This window comes from Galeopterus variegatus, unplaced genomic scaffold, assembly GCF_000696425.1.
Source record: "Galeopterus variegatus unplaced genomic scaffold, G_variegatus-3.0.2 Scaffold382, whole genome shotgun sequence".
NCBI lineage: Eukaryota > Metazoa > Chordata > Mammalia > Dermoptera > Cynocephalidae > Galeopterus > Galeopterus variegatus.
Genome location: NW_007726493.1, coordinates 147,842 through 171,790, shown reverse-complemented (window position 1 = coordinate 171,790; position 23,949 = coordinate 147,842). Strand labels below are relative to the sequence as shown.

At 45.7% G+C, this 23,949-nt stretch overlaps 1 protein-coding gene across 1 annotated transcript in view; it reads right to left on the bottom strand.

The window, feature by feature from the left end:
- The window catches only part of RFTN1 (raftlin, lipid raft linker 1), a 200,945-nt gene extending 177,110 nt beyond the window's left edge, over positions 1-23,835 (bottom strand). The window contains exons 1-2 of the mRNA XM_008568157.1: positions 23,756-23,835; positions 4,044-4,196 (exon numbers count right to left, since the gene is read on the bottom strand). Coding sequence (XP_008566379.1) covers positions 4,044-4,188 — 145 coding nt within the window. The 5' untranslated portion in view covers positions 4,189-4,196; positions 23,756-23,835. The remainder of the gene's footprint in view (positions 1-4,043; positions 4,197-23,755) is intronic.
- Between the last annotated feature and the right edge of the window lie 114 nt (positions 23,836-23,949).

The following is a 23,949-nucleotide window of genomic DNA, read 5'->3' as shown; positions in this document are numbered from 1 at the left end:
GAGGGTTGCGATCCGTTGCTGGACACGGTAAAAAGACAAAAAAAAAAAAAAAAAAAAAAAAAAAAAAAGGGGAGGGGGAAATTTTTGGGGCCAAGGGAATTTTTCCTATTTTTTTTTTTTTTTTTTTTTTTTTTTTTTTGTCTTTTTACCGTGTCCAGCAACGGATCGCAACCCTCAGTGTTGCCCCCGTACCGGACCGGGGACCAGCAATGGGATCGCAACCCTTGGTGTTGCTCCCGCGCCTCACTCAGCCAGTGAGCGGGAACCGGTCTGTATGTGGGATCCGAACCCTCGGGTGGGAGCGCCACCGCGCTTCCCAAGCGGCGCACTATCCAGTGCGCCACCGGGCCAGCCTCCCTCATCTTGATACGGTAAAGACTTCATGGGTTTGAATGCTTTAAATGCATGTAGTATACTTCAATTATATTACAATAAAGTAAAAAAAAATTAGGGAAAAATGAGATCAGGAATGTAATGTCCCATCATAGGGCTTGGCACACAGTAGGTACTCCACAAATGTTAGCTCCATTCTGGAGAAAGAGTGAATGATCTCATTAGAACTGCTGGGAGAGGGCCGGCCCAGTGGTGCACTCGGTAGAGTGCGGCGCTTGGGAGCGCAGCGGCACTCCCACCGAGGGTTCGGATCCCATATAGAGACCGGTTCCCGCTCACTGGTTGAGCGCGGTGCGGGCGCGACACAGAGGGTTGCAATCCCGTTGCCGGTCGCGGTACGGGCGCGACACTGAGGGTTGCAATCCCGTTGCCGGTCACGAAAAAAGACAAAAAGGAAAAAAAAAAAAAGAACTGCTGGGAGAAAACTAGAGAGCATGCCAGGGAAACGAGTCAGCGTACACAACATTTACTCTTGCCTTACTAGAACCCAACTGTGTAGGACAGGCTCGTCTCAGCTAGAAAGCATGAAAAAGATGATGAACAGAAAGATGGGCCAGGCCTGGTCTTTGCCCTGAAGGAAACACAAATTGATTTAATATATGAGGCAATAAAAGTGTCATACGGATGGTATTGACAAGCCACAGACGTGCAGGAGACAGTAATTCTGGTGGGATGGCTGTCAAGAAGAAACAATTCCAGGTGGGTGGGACCCCAGCGAGTAGTAAGGGGGGTGGTGGCGTACTGTGCAGAGGAGCTGCTTGCACTGAAGTGGGGAAACTGAGCAAGGAGGTCGTGGGGGAGAGGCAAGGTCACAGCCACCGCACACATCCCCCAGGGGACGAGTGGGAGAGAGACCAAGCTACACAAAGCCCTGAGCACCAGCTTGAATGTCAAACTCATTTATCCAGGGAACCCGCCAAAGAAGCAAGCATGATTAGATGTGTGCTTTACACAAACAGGTCCTACGTGGAGGGCGATTTGGCAATTTATCAAGAGTCCTGACACTCGCATCCTTCAACGTGGCAATTCCTGAGGAAATAATCAGAAACATGCACAAAGATTTATGCACAACATTGCTTATCACAACATTATTTATAATAGCCCAAAGCCTGAAATAACTTAAATGTCCAATAAAAGGGGACTGCTAAACAAATTATGGTATCCTGAGTGATTAAATCATATACAGCCAATAACTCACACTTTCAGAACATATGGACGGCAGAACGCTGCCTCACTAAGCAGTGTTAAGTTGCAAAAAAGCAGGAAACAAAGATACATGTTGGGTATTCATTCAACAAATGTCTATTGACAGGTATGCTCTAAACACTGAGGGTACAGAAGAGGATAAAACAGACCCGATCCCTACACTCATAGGAAGGGATTGCACCATCTGATGAAGGAGGGTAGGTAACAAACAAGGAAACAAACAGTGAGAAGCAAAAGATACAACACGTTACATGGTAGGAAGAGCTATGGAGAAAACCAAGAGGGGAAGGAGCGGGAGAGCAGAAGGGAAGGCAGAAATTTTATATAGATGGTCAGGGAAAGTTTCAGAGAGAAGGAGGTCAAGAAGATGAGCCACAGGGATATCTGGGGAGCACTTGTAGGCAGAGGAACAGGCAGCATAGAAGCCCTGAGGAGGCCTGGGGAGTTCAAGAAACAGCAAGGCTGAAGCTGCAGAACACAAAAGACAAACAGCAGGAGAATGAGGTCAGAGGGACGCTGGTGTCACTTGCAGTGAGGTGGAAGGAGGGATGTGAACAGTGGAGTGACAGGGCAGGAGCAGAAGGCCAGGGGGGGCGTTCTCCCCAGTGTCGTCCTAGCTCTTTATAATGGGTGTGTGTTCATTTGACAATCAGCAAACAAAAGATAACTCAATGAAAGAAAGCACAATGCAGAAAGGCATTGTGGATACTGTGACTGGAGCACAGGCAAGCAGGGGAGCAAACAAGCAGGTTCAGGAAAGAATTCAGACTAGGAGTGATGAAGCAGTGGGGAGATGAAGAGCAGCATGCGTCCATGGGCTTTTATGAGCAAAATCGCTCTTCTTCACAGAAAGAGAAACATAACCATGACACAGAAAAAATCTAAGGGAGAGGAATCCCCCCATCATCTCAGCATCCTAACAATCAGTATTCACATCTTGGTACAGTTCCTTCCAGTCTTCTTTCCTAGACAAGCTTTTGTTTTTCCTTAGTCACCCTACCATGCCCAACACAGTGTAAACACTCAAATACTGAACAAATAAACAGATGACCAAATGCTCCAAATAATTTTTCATTACATGAGCTACATTAGAAGCATTTTCAGACGCAGTTCAATTGACTTGGGTGATAGGACGGAAATCATGGGTGAGGAGCAGCCACGGTCATAGACAAGGTGTCAAGTCTGCTGCTTAAGAGGATGGTGGTGACATTATTCATGAAGGGCAACAGAGGAAGTAACCTGTTGAGGAAGATGCCGGGTGTGGTTCTGGTGACATGGAGGGGACAGAGAATGGCCCTGCAGAGATGCCCAGCTGCTCATCTCTCTCAGGGCTCAAGAAGCAGTTGGAGCCTCAGCATTGGGATGGTTGCAGCAGGAACAGTAGTCGAGGAGGAGGAGGACAACGAGGAACACTAGCAGCCCCTACTACGTGCCAGACCTTGTGCTAACAGCTCCACACACATCCCTCTTCTAATCTTTACAACCGCTCTGGGGTGGAGACTCATGCTCACTCCATCGATGAGGCCTGAGAGGCTTAGTGACTTACCCAGCTACGCCAAGCAGAGCCAGAACTCAAACTCACTCAGTCTCCTTTGTGTTCACGGAAGCTTGAAATACACCCAGAAGCCCAGGGAGAAAGTGTCAGCCGATGCCTTAGCTGTGTGGTGCCTGGGTTTTGCTCTCAACTCCCTACAACCCAAAGTGAAGAGTGCTCTCTTCCTCTTCCCAAAATACATTTTATGTTATCCAGCGTTCAATTATAACCTGTTGAGTGTTTTTTTTCTGGGGGGATGAGTCTTGTTCATAGCAGGTAAGAAGGTCCAGAAGACCAGACATGCCTCACAACTTCCTCTGACACCAGCCCAACACTGCGTACAGTAGGGGCTCAGCAAATGCTCCGGATGACAATGTTGACCCTCACTTGCTAGTCACCCCTTGGACACTGGCAGTGGTAGGTGATCCGGACTCCCGCTGACTCAGGTGAAGCCAAGCCAAGCCCAGATGGACAAGCCCTTTTGAGAGACGGCGGACAACATGCAGGTGAATTTGGGTGGGTGAGCAGGTTAAGGCAAGCCTTCCGTCTCCACAGGCTTACTGTGAAACAGAGTCTGCAAACTGTCCGGCCCATGGGCCAGATCCAGCTCTCCATGTGTATTGTTGGCTCACACATAGTTTTAATTTGTTATCATTTTAATTAGTTGCTATCTTTTAAAAAGTGAGGTTTCACATAAAAATCTGAATTTCTGTAAGCCGTCCCCTTTAAACAGGCCCACCCTTTTCAATTCCTCCTGGCCCCCCCACCCAGCCCTCCTCTCTAATTACGTCCCTCAGTGCTGAGCAAGGGAGGCCCCTGCTAGAGACCCTGCCCCCAGCTAGTGCACTGGTGGTGGGGCCAGGCCCAAGCCCATCCAGCTACCAGCAGAGCAGGGCTGGCGTGTACTCACCAGCACTCAGAGTCGTGAACTCCAGGAAGCGATATTCATAAGACACATCTATCTTGGTTTCCACCTGAGGCCTCTTCAAAGTTGAATAAATATTTCCAGGCCGTTTCTCATCGCGTTTCTCTAATTTGTTCAATCCGCAACCCATCTCAGCAGCTGCCAGTGAAAGGAAATAAAAGGGAAGAGGATGATTTTTTTTTCCTGAGATTTTTGTTTTTATACACCACAGTACAAAAGATCCCATAATTTTCCTGAAGAATATATAAAGAAGCTCAGCCTGTATAAAATAGAGAGTATAATTTAATAGATGACCTGAATACAGAGGACTGTGTTCACTAACCAGGTGGCTTCTGTTTCTGTTAAGATACCATTACCAGCCACCCTGTGATTTTTAAATGACATCAAAAGCATACCTGTTTTATGTCTCTTTTCCCCTATCTGAGGAAAATAATATCTCAGAGTGCCTCAGTTCCACTATAATCTGTATACGTGATTTAAAAATGGGATCTAAAAAACAACACGATGCATTACGGTGTTAGCCCATCTGTAAAAAACAGAGATGTGTCATCTTCACCGTGGTTGCTAAGAGAAAATAAGTTGCTGTTACAATTTCCAAACTCCAGAGTCCTTTCTACCCTCAACAGTAATTATTTAGACAGAACATTTACATTTATATTCGTAAAACATCACTAAAAGTAGACGGTGGTATTTTTATGAGCCTTGTCTAAAAGTCCCCCTTTTCTTCTTTTTTAGACAAAACCACTGGAAATAATAGTATGTTTCCATGCTCTTAGAGAGTCATTTTAGACCAAAATGAAAACTGACTGAACACTAATAGCAGGGCCAGAGAAATTGGAAGCAGAAATCCACAAGTATTAGAGGAAAGATCTGCAGCTACAGTTTGAAAAGAAAATGGAGAAATGTTAAAATAATGTGCATATCAGGGTGGGCTGAGCTTCCAATCTTTCACAGGATTAAAAACAATGAAGGTTCTCTGTTTATTTAGGCAGAATGACATTCACGAAACGACTTTTTGTCTACTCCCCAGACTTCAGCCGAAGATATTTTCCTTTTGTGTATCAAGCATGACCGATACTTCCCTCCTCTCCGGGGTCCCAGCACTGCCATCAAAACATATTTCACAAAAATATTAACTGGCCAAGAATATCACACACAGAAACGTGGTGACCGCTTCCTTTTAGAGATAAGAATTTCCTTTTGCTTAATCCATTCACAAGGTACCCAGCTTCCTAAGGCAATTTTGCAAGCTCCAGAAAAACAAACTGAACCTCGAAAAAGCAACGAGGGTATGGGGCCGGGGGGAGTGGAAGGAGGTGGTGTAGCGACAACCAGGCTATACTTTTCAGTAATTTTTTTAAAAATCTGAAAGAATGGATGGGAACAGGAAGGCTTACTTATGCCTTAATAAGGGAACATTAGTGTTTGAAGGGCCAGAGCAGACATGATTTATGTGCAATCTGCATGAACTGATTACTTGTAAAATACTCTGTAGTTCTGCAGATATAATAGCTGATATGTACAGAAGCTGCATATTTAACTGCTAAAAGGCAAGCCAACTGGCATTCGCTGGGGCAAAGCAGAAGAGAAATGGACAGGGAGGTTCGTAAGTGCTGGGACCTGGTAACCCTGGCAAGATGAGCACTAGTCCCGCCAGAACAGAACCGTAAATAGCCCAAAGGCTCACCACGTCACTCATTAGTGCAGATTTACTGCATGCCAACTATGGGCAAAGCTCCATCAGCGATTCCAACCGGGTGGTGGTCTCCGCCCTCAACAAATTCAGTCCGGTGGGACAGGTAGGGTATTCAAATTTAATATGAGATGGGAAAATGGCAGGAAGGTATTTGAAATAGGCTTTGCTGGACAGATTTGAAATGTGCGTATGTAGAGATGGGGGAGACCAAGGCAAGAATGAAGGCAAGGAGGCTGGAAAGTACAACGTGGGAAGGGAAGGTGAGCAGTGGAGTTGGGCGGGCTGGAAAGGTAGCAGGGGGGTAGGTGTGTCTGAGAGCCAGGGCCAGCCCCAGGCCAGATGGTGCCTTTGTGAGAATTAGAAAAAGGTGCCCCCTCCTCTGAGGAACACAGCCCTGTTCCCACCGCCACTTACTGAGCAGAGCAAGGGCAGGGTTTAAGCCTACTTACGCCCTGTGAACAACCTTTGTAACCGTACAGGGCAGTGCTGCATCCGTAGGGGAAAAGTTACACAAAGAATATTTCAGAACTGATAATGATTAGCTAGTCATATAAACAAACGTGGAGGTAGAGACAAAGATTTCATAATAGGACACAAAAGCTCTAACCACAAAGGAAAATCTTGATAGAGGGGACTATATTAAGATTAAAATATGAAAATTATGATTAAAATATTAATCTTAATATTCTATTCCTCAAAATACACCTTAAAGAGTGAAAAGGCAATCCAGAGACTGGAAGAAGCTATTGGCAATACATTTATCTAGTGGCACATTGGTCCACCAGTATTCCAAGAAAGGGAAAAAACCCTGATCTGTAGTGTTTGCCAGTTTCTGTGGTGTAAACATGCCCACCGGGGCAGATGTGAAGCTCCCAACGTGCTGTCACTGCAGACAGTTGGGAGGAGCTGCTACAAGCCGCCCTGGCGAGCCAGTGTGCACGGACTCCTGCATAGCACAGCCTTCACTCAGCAAAAGGTCCTACCCACAACAACCAAAGAATGCCTATAAATCAATAATGAAAAAACAGACTTCCCACCAGCAAGTCGACAAAAGTGCCTAAACATGCACTTCACAAATGAGGATACGCAAATGGCCAAGGAACACACAAAAAGCAGCTCAGCTTCATCATTCATCGGGGAAATAAAAGGAAGCCCACAGTGAGATATAACACACATCCACCAGAATAGCTAAAAAATTTAAAAACTGATCATACCAAGTGTTGACAATAATGTGAAGCAAATATACGTTCTCTACGCTAATGGTAAAGGTGCAAATAGGTACGACCACTTTGGAAACTTGGTGGTATGGGGAAAGCTGAATACACACCTATGCTGTGACCCAGAAATTGTCCTCCTAGGTTTATACCAACAGAGACGTGTACACAAGGGCATCAAGAGACTCATACGAGAATGTTCATAGCAGCACTATTCATAACAGCCCGGCAATGGAAACTGCTCAAATGCCTTACAGTAGAACAGATAAATAAATTGTGCTATATTCACACAAGAAAATATAGTAAAGCAATAAAAATACTGAAACTAGGATTGCACAAAGCAACATGGGTCAAAATCAAAAAGAGTGGGGGAGGGGTAACAGACACCAAAGGGTATAGAGTTTCAAAACAGGCAAAACTAAACTCTAGTGTTAGAAGCTGGGGTTCTGGGCCGGCCCAGTGGCGCACTCGGTAGAGTGCGGCGCTTGGGAGTGTGGCGGCGCTCCCGCCGAGGGTTCGGATCCCATGTGGAGACCAGTCCGCTTGCTGGTTGAGCGCGGTGCGGGCACGACACCGAGGGTTGCGATCCCGTTACCAGTCACGAAAAAAAAAAAAAAAAGAAGCTGGGGTTCTGGTGACCCTCGGTGAACAGTGACTGCATGGCAGCATGAGGGCGGCTTCTGGGGTACTGGTCATGCTGTTTCTTGATCTGGGCGCTGGTTACACAGCTGTGTTCAGTTTGTGACAATTCACTGAGCCACCTAGCCATTTGCTTATTGATTTGTGTGCTTTCCCATACTTACATTATACTAAAAAGCTCAAAAATACATAAACAAATATGTGACCCTGCAGATGTACAGAAACACCTCTAATAATAACGTTAGGTTGGAATAAAGACAAAACACAAAATCATTGACATACCGGATGTTAATTCTTCTGAATAAAAACTGAAAGTAAATTTTACAGTATGCCCTTTCATCTGGTGCTAGCTTTTCCAGGAAAGTCACTTGTGTGTACTCTACAGAGCTCTGAGAAGGAGAAAGAACTGTTCTCCACATCAGGATGGAGGCATATGCTCCACCCTGGGCCCTCCTGGGACTCATTGGACACAAGGCTGAGCAGGGGACAGGTTGGCAAGCAAGGGAAGGCAGTCATGCCTTGCTTGTGTGTTAGTCCATTTCTGTCACTTATAACAGAATACCTGAAACTGGGTAATTTATAAAGACATGAAGTTTATCTCTTACAGTTTGGAGGCTGGGAAGTCCAAAGTCCAGGGAACACATCTGGTGAGGACCTTCTTCCTGTTGGGGTGACGCTCTATTGCAACTCAGGGTATCGCATGGTGAGAAAAGGCTGAGCAAGAGAGAGCTAACCTTCTCACTCACACGCATAAAGCCATCAGAACCATGCCCGTGACCACTCATTAAACTATCAATGGATTAACCCATTCATAAGGGTACAGTCCTCACAATCTAATGCCCTCTTAAAGGCCCCACCTTTCAATTAGCATAATAGGATTTCCCACCCTTTTAATACTGTTACTATGGAGATTAAGTTTCCAATACATGAACTTTGAGGGGACACATTTAACCCAAAGCACCCTGTCACATACTCAGGCAGACCTGCCTCACTCTGGGAGACTGAGTGTTTGAAGATCTCCAAGAAGAAACCTCTTCCTCAAACATCCTCCCATTTTTGCTACCCTATTATGTAAATTCTAGCATTAGCAGTTCATTCCTTTGAAATCATAATTGCCCTTCCCAACCATCTCCTTTGAAACCACAAAATATCTCCATGAGAAGAGCAACAAACTAAACTCCTGGTAGCCAATAACACTTTAGTATAATTTAATTTAATTTTGTCTATAATTTAAAATTTTTAATTTCTCCTGTAAAGGACAGGTTCCAGGGCTGGCCCATGGCTCACTTGGGAGAGTGTGGTGCTGATAACAAACACCAAGGCCACGGGTTTGGATCGCTATATAGGGAAGGTCAGTTCGCTCACTTGGGAGAGCATGGTGCTGATAACACCAAGTCACGGGTTAAAATCCCCTCACTGGTCATCTTTTTAAAATAAATAAATAAATAAATAAAGGACAGGTTCCCTGACAGCATAAAGAAAGAAGAGAGTTACTGAGATAGTAAGAAAGACTCAGAAAAGGTTGAGGGGGCCAGAGGGCAGGAAGATACCAAGAAGCATTAGGAAAATCTCTTCTGATTCACAAGTTTGAGTTTAAGGTTTCAGTCACACTATCCCAAACTTGAGGTCTCTGCCCAAGTTCACCCCAAGGGGCACTTTGCTTGACATCACAGGACATAAAGGGGCTCTGGGCAAATCATCTGTGTGACAGAGGCAGAAAAGATAAACAGTACCAGCTTGCAGCAAAACTGTAATATCCATGAATCCCTGGGGTCTCAAGCTTTAGAGATTCATTTCTTTGGAATGCATGCAACACTGGTTAAGCAACTGCTTTTAAAGCACAGCTTTCTCTGGGAAGGGAGACAGACACACGGAGCAGTTGCTGGCCATCAAAACCTTCGTGTGAATTTGCTCCTTTTACTCGTTTGTGTTGAGGGCCTTACCTTGCTCCCTAATGGCACATCTGTGTTCTTTCAGTCCCTGATTTCTTCCACCAACCCCACCCCTGTCAAAATAGGAAAGACTTTTACATCATTCCAAAAGTATCTATTACAGTCCCTACTACGCTCAAAACAAGTCAGAAAAATTCAGCCTACAAAAAAGAGAAAAAATAAGATACGTCAATGCCTTACATTATTGTAGAGTTTTATAAACTTTACCATTCACCATGTGAGGTTCCCAAACCATGCCCACCTTAGAATCCTGAAAGAGTCTGGAGGCAAGGGATAGGTGTGGGCAGTGGAAGAGGAGGCAGGGGAAGGGTGTAGGGATCAGTACTGCCAGGTGCAGGCAGAAGACACCTGCACGTTCCCTCATGCAGACATTCAGGAAGTGTCATGCTAGAGCAAGTCTCCCTCAGGGATCAAGGTCTCTAGTTGGGCTAAAGATAAATGATAAGTGAGATGGTTTTTAAATGTGGCTCTGAAATCCATGGATACTCCTCCCATCACATGGTGGTGTCTATGTCACCTCCCCTCAATCTGGGCTCCATGACTGCTTCACCAACAGAATATGTTGGAATGAAACAATGCCTTAAGAAACTGGAAGCATTCACTCCCTGCACTTGGAGTCCAACCACCACGCCATGAGGAAGCCCAAACAGCCCCTAAGAGAGGACCATGTGGACAAGAACCAATAGCCAGCCCCAACTTGCCAGCCATCTTGCCAGTGAGCCATCTTGGAAATAGATTCTCTGACTCCATCAAGCCGCTGACACCATGTGGAGCAGAGACAAGCTGTTTCCACCAAAGCCTGCCAGAACTGCAGCTTCCTGGGCAAAATAAACTACTGCCATTGTTCTACGCCCCTAAGGTTTGGAGTGGCTCATGTATACAATAAGTAACTTACATATCGAGTTTGCCCGAAATGACAATGGCCTGCTCTCTCCTCAGCGGGGCACCAGTTGAGGTTGGCTTGCATTTAGGGGCCCTGTTGCAGCCATTCGCCCTTTGAAAAACATTTGAGTTCTTTCCAGTTTGGGTCAATTTTGAATAAAGTGGCTATAAACGTGCTCGTAGAGATTTTTATGTGGACATAAATGTTCATTTCTCTAGGGTAAATATCCAGGAAAGGGTTGCTGGGATATGTGGTAAGTGCAGTGGCCCTGTTAATGAATAACGCTTCTCTTACACACTCAGGGTGGCCAGATGCTGCCACGATGAGAGGCACGGGAAAATGACACCTCTGAGAAACTGACGCATTAGCCCCTCCACCACTGCTCAATCCAGGGCATCAGCTCACTGGGTGGAAGCATGAGCAGTGGTGCTGTTCACTGCTTATTTCTCCTCTGTTTGTTTTTGTAAAGGACTCATGCTAAAAATCACCTGTGTCTGATAGACTCCCCCCAGTACCTTACCAAAGGTCTATCCAACTCCCATAGCTCTGCCCCTCCAAGTTCCTACGGTCACTTCACATTGACACCTAATGTAAGTCAGGTTACCTATTTTATGTGAGCTGATTGTTAGATAAGCTCTGATTGTCAGGTGTATAAAAGTTTGCTTTTCTTTTTATATCTTTGTCTTCTCAGCAGACATCCCTGTAACTACGTGTATGGGTCTCCCTAACATTAAGGTACCAAGACAAACCTTCCAAGAGGTCTTCAAAGGCAGAGGAACAAGAGGAGGTCTTTCCCCATTCCTATGATGAAGCAGCGGGAAAACAGCCAAAACATATATATAGTTCTCTAGCAGAAGCTGGCTAAGAGTAATTAGGAACTAGATGCTTTATAGTAAGGAAAATAAGGCAATAAACAGAGGAAGATTCTTAGACCCTGACTACAAGGAAAGGATGTCAAACAATGCACATTACCAGAAGGCAAATCCCTCAAATGCTGACATTCTGGAAAATCAATTATTTCTGAATCAAACCCAGAATGGGGTGTATCTCTGATATACATTGCACCAGCTTCATGCAGGAGCTGTCAACTCCACAAGGGAGGGAACTTATGTTCCCAATTCATTAATCCAGTCATTCATTCAACACAAATTTATGAAGGTCTGCTTTGAGTCAGGCACTAAATTAGGAAACACAAAAGCTGGGAAGGCCAGGCCCTGCCCTCGAGGAAATCACTGGTGAGAGGTGGAGGTAGACAATGAGTGGCTTCACAGTTTGCATGGGGCGGGCTATTGTTGAGGCCTGGACAGAGTGCGGGGCATTCAGAGAAAGCTGTTGTTCTCTAAAACACAGCCCACATCACCAGAGACTTGGCTCCAGAAGAAGCTGACCAGCAATGGGGCATGATGTCCTGGCATTTTAAATGTTGAAATGTTGAAATTATTGTTTGAAAAGTATTTCTAATTTCTTAATGCTTCCCAAGATGCCCGTAAAACACTAGAAACCCACTTCAAAAGGACCAAGATCGTTTTTTCAGCTAGAGTTTATAAAAGCCTCAGTTTAAAAGTTCGTTTTTACTATCAACCGGCATGTACACATTTAAGTATGGGGGTAATAAACGCAGTTATGTTTTCAAATATAAATTAGTTTCATTAAGACTGAGCCCTCATTTACCACACTTGCCATTAATCTGAGGCAGCCAGTAAAGCTAATTTTAACAAATGCCAACAGCTTATGACAAGCAACCAGAGATGGGGTAATTATAAGCAATGATGCTCGATCAGCTGGCAAACTCATTTTTTATTCTACACTCAAATTCCCTATTTGAAGACTCAGGCATGTTTGTTACATCACTCAGTCACCTAAAGTAAGAACCAGTGATCCAAATGAAGACGTCTTTACATGATAACATCTCTCTCAATCCAGATAAGATAAATAAAAACTCGAAAATTCAGTCAACTATGCAGATAGTGTCAAATTTTGATTACCTGAAAACATAGTCTAAGAAACCCAAGGATGGGGCCGGCCCGGTGGCGCACTGCTACAGTGTGCCGCTTGGGAGCGCGGCGGTGCTCCCACCGAGGGTTTGGATCCCACATACAGACCGGTTCCTGCTCACTGGCTGAGCGAGGGGCGGGCGCAGCACCGAGGGTTGCGATCCCGTTGCCGGTCCTGGTCCGGTACGGGCGCGACACTGAGCATTGCGGTCCGTTGCTGGACACGAAAAAAGACAAAAAGGAAAAAAAAAAAAAGAAAGAAACCCAAGGATAACTAAGATTTACCCATGGAAAATGTTCCTGATTCAAGGCCAAGTATAAAGAACAATCTATATAAAATAGTATTATTGTATGGTACCACTTTTCTAAAGTGCCTATGTGTGTATTTGCATACAAAATCCACATTTTTTTTAAACTGGCAGGACACAGACCACATGTTAACAGAACTTTCCTCTGGGTCATGAGATTATGGGTGACATTTCCAAGTTTTCTGTATTGGGCATGCATTATTTTCATGGTTATAGATGATAAGGGGTGTTTCAGCCACCCTCCAGCCTCCAACACGGCCTTCAATGATCCTCCTGGTGTTCACATCCTTGTGTGGTCTCTTCCCACACTGATCAGGGCTACCTGTGTGGCCAACAGGAGATTGCAGAGATGAAGAAGTGTGACTTCTAAGGCTAGGTTACAGGAGACATGTGGTTTCCACCTTGCTCTTTCTTGGATCACTCGCTCTGGGGGCAGCCGGCTGCCATGTTGTGAAGACACTCTATCAGCCCCATGGAGAGTCCCCATGGCAGGGAACTGAGCCTCCTACCAAGAGCTAGCACTAACTTGACACCATGCAGAAGCAGATCCTTCGGCTCCAGAATGGCCCTCAGCTCTGCAGACACCTTAACTGCAACCTCGTGACGGTCAGAACCAGCTGGCTAAGCCACTTCTGGATTCCTGACTCACGGAGACCATGTGAAATAATACATGCTGATTGTTTTAAGCCTCAAGTTTTGGGCAATTTGTTACACATCGATAGATAATACAGGGAATTTGTGTTAAAATTCTTGCTCCTGTGAGAAGCAGCATTGTGGAGTGATTGAGAGCAGACTCTTCCACTGCCAAGTTTTGGAGGAATTTGTTATACAACAAAGATAACCAATACAAGTGGCATTTATATTATATCCCCACCCCCCACAACTTACCAGCATCTCAGTGGGGGTGTGATCCAGAGTACATTGCTGCTCTCCCCATTAAAACAGCTCCCTCTCAGAAGACCTTACTACTCAAAGTGTGATCCTCAGATCAGTAGCATCTGGGAGCTTGTTAGAAATGCAGGATCCCAGGCCGCACCCCAGACCTGCTCAGTCAGAATCTACATTTCAACAAGTGATTCATCAAAGTTTGACTCACAGTGAAGTTTGAGAAACCTTGGATTATGGCAGGTTGCACACTGGAACCATCTGGAGAGCTGTTATAAGTCCTGATGCCCAGGCATTTGGGAGCGGGACCCAAGTACCAGTATTTTTCAAACCTCCCAGGTGACTCTACCATGCAGCCAGGGTTGAGAATCAATGCTCTAGGAACAAACCCAGTATTTCCCCACTCCCAACCCTCTCCAATCTCCTAACAGCTAGGGCTAGTGGGGCGGGGCAGGCCCTTCCTAATCCTCACATCCAGAGCGGGAAACCACAGCCCAGAACTCAGCCCCACTGACACCCTGATCCCACACCCGCAAATCTCTAGAGTCTCTTTTTACCTCAGATGCCCCCTTCCTACGCTCCTCTACCATCTTCCCAAACACAGGCACACCCCTAAATTTCCATCGTCAGCCCTCCTCCTGTCTCAGTTTCCTAAAATTATTTTAATTATAAACCACTTCAAACACATGAAATAGTACAGAAAATGAAATATCTAGGTATCTGCCACCTGGGTTTAACAGATGCTTACATTTTACCTTATTTGCTTCACATCTTTTATTATTGCAGAAATAAGACTTCTTGGACACTCCAGGTCCCTCCCTTTCTCCCTATCCTTTTACCCCTACCTTTACTCCTTTACAATCTACATATAACACCCAGAACAATGTATGGCAAAGATCAGAGACTTACTCAGTTCATGTGCCCTTAGTGTCTTGGTTCATTGTTCACGACATCTCCTAGGCTAAAATAAATACTTAACAGCTCCATTTATTAAGCAATTAGGTCCAAACAACTTAATACTTAATTATAGCCTAACAATTTAGAAACCTTTTTAAAAAGCTGTGCAATAAATTGAGAGAAAAAATATTTTTCTTTCCTTCTAAACTAGCCACAATTACTTACTAATGGCACGTGTGCATCTGCTGGGCACCGCACAACTTCTCAAAGCTTGGCATCACACTGGACACCACCACCCTCATTTCCTGTTCCACACCGATTTTCTTAGCAACACCACAAATCCTGCTTTGCAAAAATATGACGTCATCAGAAGGAATGCAGTGCTGTGTAATGCTGATAGGGCAAACTAACTCAAGCTAGCATAATCAGCATGGCAGCCAACAGATGTCAAGTATCACTACATTTCCTTCAAAAATGTAAAATATCCCTTGGCCCCCTGTGAATTCACTGCAGTGCCCTGCGGTATTTTGGTGCAGAATTTGGGAACCACCAATATATGGTATTCTTGTGCATGCTCAAAAGACTTATGTGCATGCTCTTGTCTCACCCATAGCAATCACATCTTCTCTCCTACCCTAGCTTAACCTGCTGCAGGCAAAAAACTCCCCAGCCTCCCTCCCCAGCCCATCTTTTCTCCAGCTCCAGGCCAACATCTCCAAGGACCTATTTCAATATCTTTACCCAGAACTTTCCTAGCACTTCTGGAAGAATATGACCCAAAGAGAACGTGACTCTGCCCAACAAGCGTGTTCTTTCTTCTGCATCCCTTGTTTCTGTGGGTAATACCATTGTCCTCCTAACATCCAGGCTCAAAACACCAGATATCAGCCTGTTCCTGCCACCGTGCTCCCCCTATAACTGGCCTGGTGCTCAGTGCTGGGGGAGACTTTCCTCCACTTCCTTCTCCAAGCCAACCCACCACTTCAGGACCGTCCAAATACTTCCTTGAATCTGGCTTCCCTTAATCCATTGAATTCCTATCATCAGTTTTTGCCACATTAATCATTCTATACCACACAAGTGGCTCAAAGAGCATAATCACATCTCTGTGCAGCACGGAGTCCTCAGCCTCAATCTCACTGCAACCTCCCTCCGTTCCAGTCCAGTCTCCCACTCTTCTCCACTGCTGACACTGTAGAGTCAGCCAGATAAGCCATTGCTATCTGTGCACACATTCAGGACTCTCCAGACACCATTCCTTTACCTCCACTTCAGGCTCCACCTGACATTCCTTTCCCTTCTATCTTGACGCTCTAGAATTAGCCAGGGTTCTCCAGAGAAACAGAATAAATAGGATGAGTAGCGTGTGTGTGTGTGTGTGTGTGTGTGTGTGTGTGTGTGTGTGTGTATAGATAGATAAAGAGATAGAGAGACAGACAGACAGACAAAGACAGGGAGAGACAAAGAGAGAGATTTATTTTAAGGAATTGGTTCATGCGATTGTGAGGGCTGGCAAGTCCAAAATCTTCAGGGCAGACCAGGAAACCAGAGATCCAAGAAAGAGTTGACATTGCAATCGTAAGACCAAAGGCAGTCTGGGGTCAGAATTCCTTCTCCTTGGGAGATTCTCAGTCCTTTCTCTTCAGGCATTCAACTAACTGGACGAGGCCTACCCACATTACAGAGAGTAATCTGCTTTACTCAGTCTGTTGATTTAAATGTTAATCACATCTAAAAAATACCTCACAGCAACACCTAGACTGGTGTTTGACCAAAAACGGGGCACCACAGCCTCGCCGAGTTGACACATATGCGTAACCATCACACACCCCTCCAAGGCTGAGCGCCAACAGGACTGCCTCTCTAAGCCGTTCATTCATTCAACAAATATGTGCTGAGCACTTATCATATGCAAGGTCCTATTCTAAATGCTAATGATACCAAAGCAAAACAGGAGACCAAAAAAAAAAAAAAAAAAAAAAAAAAAAAAAAAAAAAAAAAAAAAAAAAAAAAAAAAAAAAAAAAAAAAAAAAAAAAAAAAAAACCCCAAACCGAAAAACCAATCCTGCCCTCATGCACCTTAGCTTCAGGAGCAAAGAAACAGACAACAGAAACAAATAAAATTCCATTTTTAAAGTATGTCAAATAGAGAAAAATAATGCAGGGAGGAGGGATAGCAACCACAGGGAAGGAGGTATAATTTGTAAAAACAGGATGATCAGGGAATACCTCAACCAGAAAGTAACATTTGAACAAAATCATGAAGGTGACGGAGTGAGCCATGGGACGAGGGGAGGGAGGGCAGACAAGGTCGTGGCAAGTGCAAACAAGCAGAGGTGCTGGGGGCCTGCAGGAGGCCAGCCTGCACCAGGGAAGTCAGGCAGGGTGGGCCTGGTGGGCTTCCCCCGACTGAGCAGATGGGAGGCATGAGTCACTTGGAACATGACCCACCTTGGGAGCAGGGAGACCAGATGACAGGGAGCAGAGGTGCAAGCACTGGTCAGATTCCGGTATGTTCTGAAGGTAGAAAACGGGATTTAGTGCTGGTGTGGAAATAGAGGATGAGAAAAAGAGGGCCTGTAAGACACCTCTAGGGTTGGTCACCTGAGCAAGTAGAAGGCTGGGGCAGCCAGCTTCTGAGGTGGAGAGTCAGAGTTAGCCGCGTTAGCTCCAGCCAGGTGCCGGTGTGCAGTGGGCAGCTGGATGTGTCAGTCTGGAGTTTAAGGGAGAGCTCTCCAGCCTTTGGTGGTGCCATGCCCTCCACGTGACAGAAAACTTCTCGAAGGCAGCAAGCACATCTTCTTCATCCCTAACAGCATCTACCCAATGCCCCAGCCCTAATAGATGCACAAAAAATGCCTATTCGGTCAACATCCTTCAGGAACAGGAAAGACACTTTTCTGGTAAAGGATGGAATAGGAATATTTGGAATATTCCCCTGTGGCTCTCAAGTCCACTTTCTTAGCAGAACAGCACAGGGGTTGGAATCAGACTGCCTGGATTCAAATCCTGTGCTCCTACTTAGCTGTGTGACCTCAAGGAAGCCATGTAACCTTGGTTTTCTTATCTGTAAAATGGAGACAACTGTAGCATCTACTTGTAGGGTGAGTATTAAATAAGGTAGAGTGAGTTAATATTTGATAGGGCTTAGAAGAGCTCAGGCACATAGAAAGAGCAGTATAAATGTTACCCATGTTAGTACTATATTAACATTACTTGTTATCCACTATAAAGATTCCTTTTAACCTGTTCTGGCCTATAGCCATAATTACATCTCGATGAAAAGGGGGCTTATAAGGTGTCATAGGAAACTGGAAAATCTCAAATAACCTCTCTAAAATTAAAGAAGTGTTTAAATGAACAGTCTGATTTTTTGTACTTCATATTTCCAAAATTTGGTAACACATGATATGGTCAGGTTGCATTAACCAGAGTCTGTGATTAACCAGATCTCTTCTTTATTTTATTATTATTATTATTTTGACCGGTAAGGAGATCATAACCCTTGGCTTGGTGTTGGCTGCAGCCAGTGAGCGCACCGGCCATCCCCCTATAGGATCCAAACCCGCAGCCTCGGCGCTACCAGCACCGCACTCTCCCAAGTGAGCCACGGGGCCGGCCCAACCAGATCTCTTCTTATCCAACTTTATGGGTAAGATCTAGCAACGGTTTCCCCAAATCTGAGGAATTTGAGAGCCATTCCATAAAACTTGAAGAATTCCTCAGGAAAAAGTGTAAAAAGCAAAGTAGGGAGTTTCAGAACACACACACACACACAGAAGAATGGAAGCTGATAATTCTCTACAAAGAACAAATTCTGCCCCTCAAAAAGGTCTGCCTATGCAACAACAAAATGGGGCATTTTGGGTATAAAAGCCAAAGAAAGTTGTCAGTGAAGTATAGTTACCTGCCAGGCTGCAAAAGAGTGGAAACCTCCAATACAGGATCATAAAGTAGCATAAGAGCTAGTCAGTATCAAATGAACTGAGCAAAACAGCTTAGGGTGATCTTCCACCTCTGGCTGGTCTTGCTGCCCACTGACACCTGAGGATTGGCTCCCCCACTCCTTTGCATTCAATTCTGAGCAGTGCACACCACATAAGAGGGGAGAGTCACAGTACTGTCCACTGTCCTGTACAACTGGGACAATGAATGGCCAGCCCTCTCCATCACTCCCTGCACCCCAGGGGCAGGCCAGGCCCAGGAAAACCCCAGCAAAGCCTTCAAGTACCCTAAATGGTATCTCCTCCATCTCAGTCTTGGCAGGTAGCCATCACCGTAGAATGTGACCTGATTTTCTAGCTCTTTGGTTCTGGCCCGCTGAGAGCGATTTTTCTTCCTGAATTCAGCCCAGGTAGGGAGTAAGTCACACAAATGCATATTTAAAAGCTGAACCGAATTCATATTTGGAGAGCAAGGAATTAGCAGGGCTCAAGCAGTGGCTACTGCTTGCCTTCTGTACTGATCTTTCATGAAAAAGCATCTTGATAAAATATGCAATGATAATAATGAAAGCCCCTTTGGGGCCCAGGAGAAGAGAGAAACTCAAATTCATGTCAAAAACTGAATGTGAATCAGAGCAAAGATTGCACACACACACACACACACACACACACGCACACCTTTAAAAGATAAACATAAAAGAAACATATGGCTAAATTTACCTCTTTGTCAGTGAAAAACAGCCTAAGCCTTAGCCAAGTCTGTTGCCAGTTCCTAAACCGAATAAAGAAAAGGAAATGCTTACCGTAGAGTAGCGCTATCAAACAGAACTTTCTACAATAATGAAATACTCCAATTCAGCCGATCCTAACCACCTGAAATGTGACTATGAGAATGAGAAATTGAATTTTTAATTTTATTTCATTTTAATTCATTTACAGTTAAATGTAAATAGCTACATGTAGCTAGTGGCTCCTGTATTGAACAGCTCAGCTACAGACACTCAGATCAAACAGTTGGCAACGTCCTTCTTTTCCATCAATAAACTTACAATCCTAATCAGTGAATAATATCTTAAATTAATGCCAACATTAGTACACCTATACAGGCCAGGGCTATGCCACATTCAGCAAGCTTAAAACAAAACAGAACACAAAGGAAGTGATTCCAGTGTGTCATTTCCTGTATCTTCTTCGTTCTAACTCTACAGTTTACATTTCTATTACACCACGGCTTCGAGTATTTGGAAATCTGTGCTGTAGATAGATTCGCATTCACTAAACCAGAATGTCATAGTCTCTCCCCTGAAGGTCTTGGACACATGAAAATGTGAATTTAGGGCAAGTTAACCTCGCTAAGTTTCAGTTTCCTCAAGGCTAAAGCACAGATGACGTTAGTACTTGCCTCTCCTGAGGATTACATTCAGATAGTACATATATAGTGCCCAAGGGTTTTTGGCAAAGAGTAAGCGCTCGGCAAGTGGTAGCTATTATTATTATCATTTTATTAATAATAATAGTAAAATCTGTAATAAAAAAGAATGGTGCCAATCAATGGAAGTTTACAGTTGGCAAAGTTGTCCCAGGCTCAAACATTTTGAACCATTTTCCCAGGCTATGGTAAAGTGGCCTCTAGAAAAATAGATCTTGGGGCCCTGACATCTCAGCATTCAGTCAACCTCCAGAGAGGCAATCACCCAGACAGGTACCATGAGTCACAGAAATGCTTCAGCCAATGTTCACTGTGCCCCTACCCTGTGGCAGGCACTGTACTAGGCTTTCAAAATTGAGGGGAACAGTTCGCAAATACAGCGCAATGTCTCAAGACTCTGTGCCATCTGTCCTCTGAACCCTGCAAAGCTTGGCCAACACTGGGACACCTGGATGAGATGTAACAATTTCATCCTGGGGTCCCACTCAGGCAGAGAAGCTCACTTCCCAATTCCCGGGCCAACCAAGACCAGGTTCTGCTGCTGGCCCCCCCAGAAAGGGACTAAGGGGTACCTGAAGAGGACAGGCCCAGACAATAAGAGGGGTGTTGACAGGCCATATTCCTCACTGAAAGGTTGAATCACTTTCACAGAAAAGCTATTCTCTGAGCCTTCAAAAAGCCAAATCTGACCCACCTCACAAAGCAAACAAAACCCCTTTCAACAGCCTGATGCCCAAGCTGGTGAAATCCAAGGGGAATCTCCACCAAGTTCACAGAAATCCCGCAGGAGTTTCTAAGCAGAAGTTTAGTGGAAATCTGTAGGGTTTGGGGTTATTTTTCTTTTTATAGAGAGCACACAATCTACCTTCTTTCACAACCAAGGGTACATTTCCCTATAGAATTCCCTTCTCTGAAGATCTCTAAAAATAATATATTCATCTGCAATAATTTAAGTTTAAACCCATTTACTGGCAGAATCAGGGATTTCTTACAGCCCCTCCACCCATAAAAACAACATGTTCCAGATTGTCTCAGGGTCCCATTTCTGGACCCCTCTGGCCCCAGAAGAACACTAATCAAACCATGCTCTTGACTTTGGGAAAGGGAAATAAGATCGTAGTATCTAGAATCTCATACTTGTATTTGTTGCTGGCGGGAGTGTAAAATGGTATAACTACACTGGGAAAGTTATGGCAATTTCTTATAAAGTTCACACAGACCTCCCCTATGACCAAGCAATTCACTCCTGGGTATTTATCCATGAGAAATGAGAACATACATCCCTAGGAAGACTTGTACACAAATGTTCATAGTAGCTTTGTTCACAGTAACAACAACAAATAAAACACTGGGAATAACCCCTGTGTCTATCACAGGGGAATATATAAACAAACTGTGGTATAGACATACCCCAGAATATAACTTAGCAATAAAAATGACCAAATTACTCACACATACCAACATGGATGAAGCTCAAAAACACACTGAGTGAAAGAAGCTTTACACAATTCTGTAGAATTCCATTTATATGAAGTCCAAGAACTGGCTAAACTAATCTGTGGTGAGTAACACAGCAGTGGTTGCCACTGAGAGGGTGGGGGCAGGGATTGACTGGGGATGAAAATGAAGGAATTTTCTGGGGTGATGGTAACGTTCTCTGTCTTGATAGGGATGAGGGTTACATAGGTGCATGCCTCTGTCAAAACATTATGCAAATGATACTCTCAAAATTTGTGCATTTTACTATATGTACATAAATTTTACCTTAAGAAAACCATGAACATATATTGAACTCCAAATAACAAATTGTGTGCTGAAATGTTTAGAAGTGACCTGTACCAAGGTCTGTCATTTACTTTAAAATGCATAAAACAAGCTGGAGAGATGTATGGATTGACAAATGCGTAATAAAGCCAATATAGCAAAATGTTAATTACAGACTCTAGATATGGGTATTTACGTGGTCACTGTTCTTGTGACTTTTCTATAACTTAAAAAATGGGATTGAGGCAGGGGGAAGGGGGAATAAAATCACAGTGCCTATTCCTTAGTCCACCAAATTCGAAATTTAGCAAAACAACCATGCTCATAAGCCATAGGACCACACAGTTCCAATTCTGCTGAAAAGTGAAGATTGTAAGAACAGAAGTAGCTTTAGAGGAACTCACATCACTCATGCCAAAGATTTTCTGCCTGTTTCCCTACAGACAAAGCAATGATTTGAATGTAAGCCAAAAATTCCTGCTCAAGAGGGAGCAAAAGAACTCACTGACTTGTATTCCCAATTTATTCTCTTTCAATTTCTGCATCAAGTCTATTAGCTAACTGCACAACACTCTGCTTCCATTGCCCCATGTCCATGCAGCCAAAAAACAAACAAAGAAAAACCAATCCAGCGACTTGATATACAAATGCAGCCAGAGGATGACGTCCCAGCTCTGGGGCTTGAAATACTCAGGCGGGCCAGAAACCCCACTGAAGGCAAAAGAGGATGCAGAGCTCAGTCTGAGGTTAAAGTGATTTCAGAGGTTAGCACGCACGCACCAAAGAGCCCCAAACAGCTTGCTGCTTCGCTCCTCTGTGGGGTAGGTGGCATCTGGGGTCACTCGAACTTCGTCGGAATTCAGCTGCTCAGGAGTACAAATTAGGAATCCCGGCAGCCAGGGGCACGTGGGGTGCACAGTGGCCCTACCCACAGGCCCAGAGGTCGCTCACTTTACAGCCGGCTTCCTCCCTGGCAAGGCCTCACTTATCCTGAGATGACACACGATGGCAGGAGTTGAGGAGCCTAGTCTGAGTGTGCGCCCAGCATCTGAAAACAGCTGTACCGACTAGAAGAAGGGGCTGCTGCTGGAAACCAGGGTGGCCGTTCACATCCAGAGAATTGTGCGAGACATCAAAAACAAAATACTTTGGGTTTGTTCTTAAGCCTCCAAACAAACTCACTGACACCACCCAGCGTCCCTGAGGACCATGCACAACCATGCAGGGCAGCAGAGCGCGAGCAACAGGGAGGCGGCAGGGAGCGCCTGGGTCTAGAACCTTGGCCTCCACGCGGTTCCCGCTGCCAGACAGTGACATCCGAGGTGAAGGGCACCAGCCCTGGCCCGGGCCTGGGGAGCGCGTGTTTGACAACGGAGCTTCCTAAAATATACACCGCCTCCTCCCCGCCCAGACCCAGACCCAGACCCATTCTGGCGTCCCTTGAGCCTAGGAAAGTGGGTTAGGACAAGGGAAGAAAGTCCCTTACACCAGGGGAGGTCCCCGTTTCCAGTGCCGGGAACCCTCCGCGTCCCCAGTGGCTGCGGCGCTTCCTCCGAGCGCGCGGAACGTCTGCTCCTACCCACCCAGCTCCTCTGCCCCCGGGGCAGACCCCCTCCCAGGGCGCACGCAGAGGGGCAGCCGGGCGCCGCCCCCACCGCACCTCTCCGCACCCCAGCCCAGCCCCGTGCACTCTGAAACCTCGAGTTGGCGGCCAGCTCCTGCCAGACCTTTGCCAAGACTCCCTGTAGCAGTGTCCTGAACCCACCTGTAGCCTCAAGCTCCCACTCCGCGTCCTTCTGGGCGACCCCGAGCCTGCAGAGCCCACGACCCCCAACAAGCTGCTCCGGGGTGCCTCTCCCGACAACGTGCCAGGGATTTATTTTTCCCCAAAAAGTTGGCCCAACATCCCGGCGTCCCATGAATCGGTCCCCATCCCTAACCGTTCCTCTGGCAGCTCCAGAGCCCCGGTCAAGGGCAACCTGCAGGGAGGCGCCACGCGAGGCTCGTCCCGCCCGCCGGGGACCCCGTCCGCGGGGCCCAATGATGGACCCTGTGCCCGCCGACACCCCAAGCCCTGCCGCCCCCCACCTACCGTTCGGGACCGGCAGAGGAGAAGGCGCGGGCGCGGGCTCCCTGAAACAGCGCGTTCCGTCCCGGGAGGAAAGTTTGTGCCATACAGGGAGGCGGCGCGGGGAGGACGTGGGCGCCAGTGGGTGGGGTTGGGGGCGGCGGCGCGGCGTGCTCGGGCGTCGATCCCTCCGGCGATCGGTGCGTGTGACCCTGTGC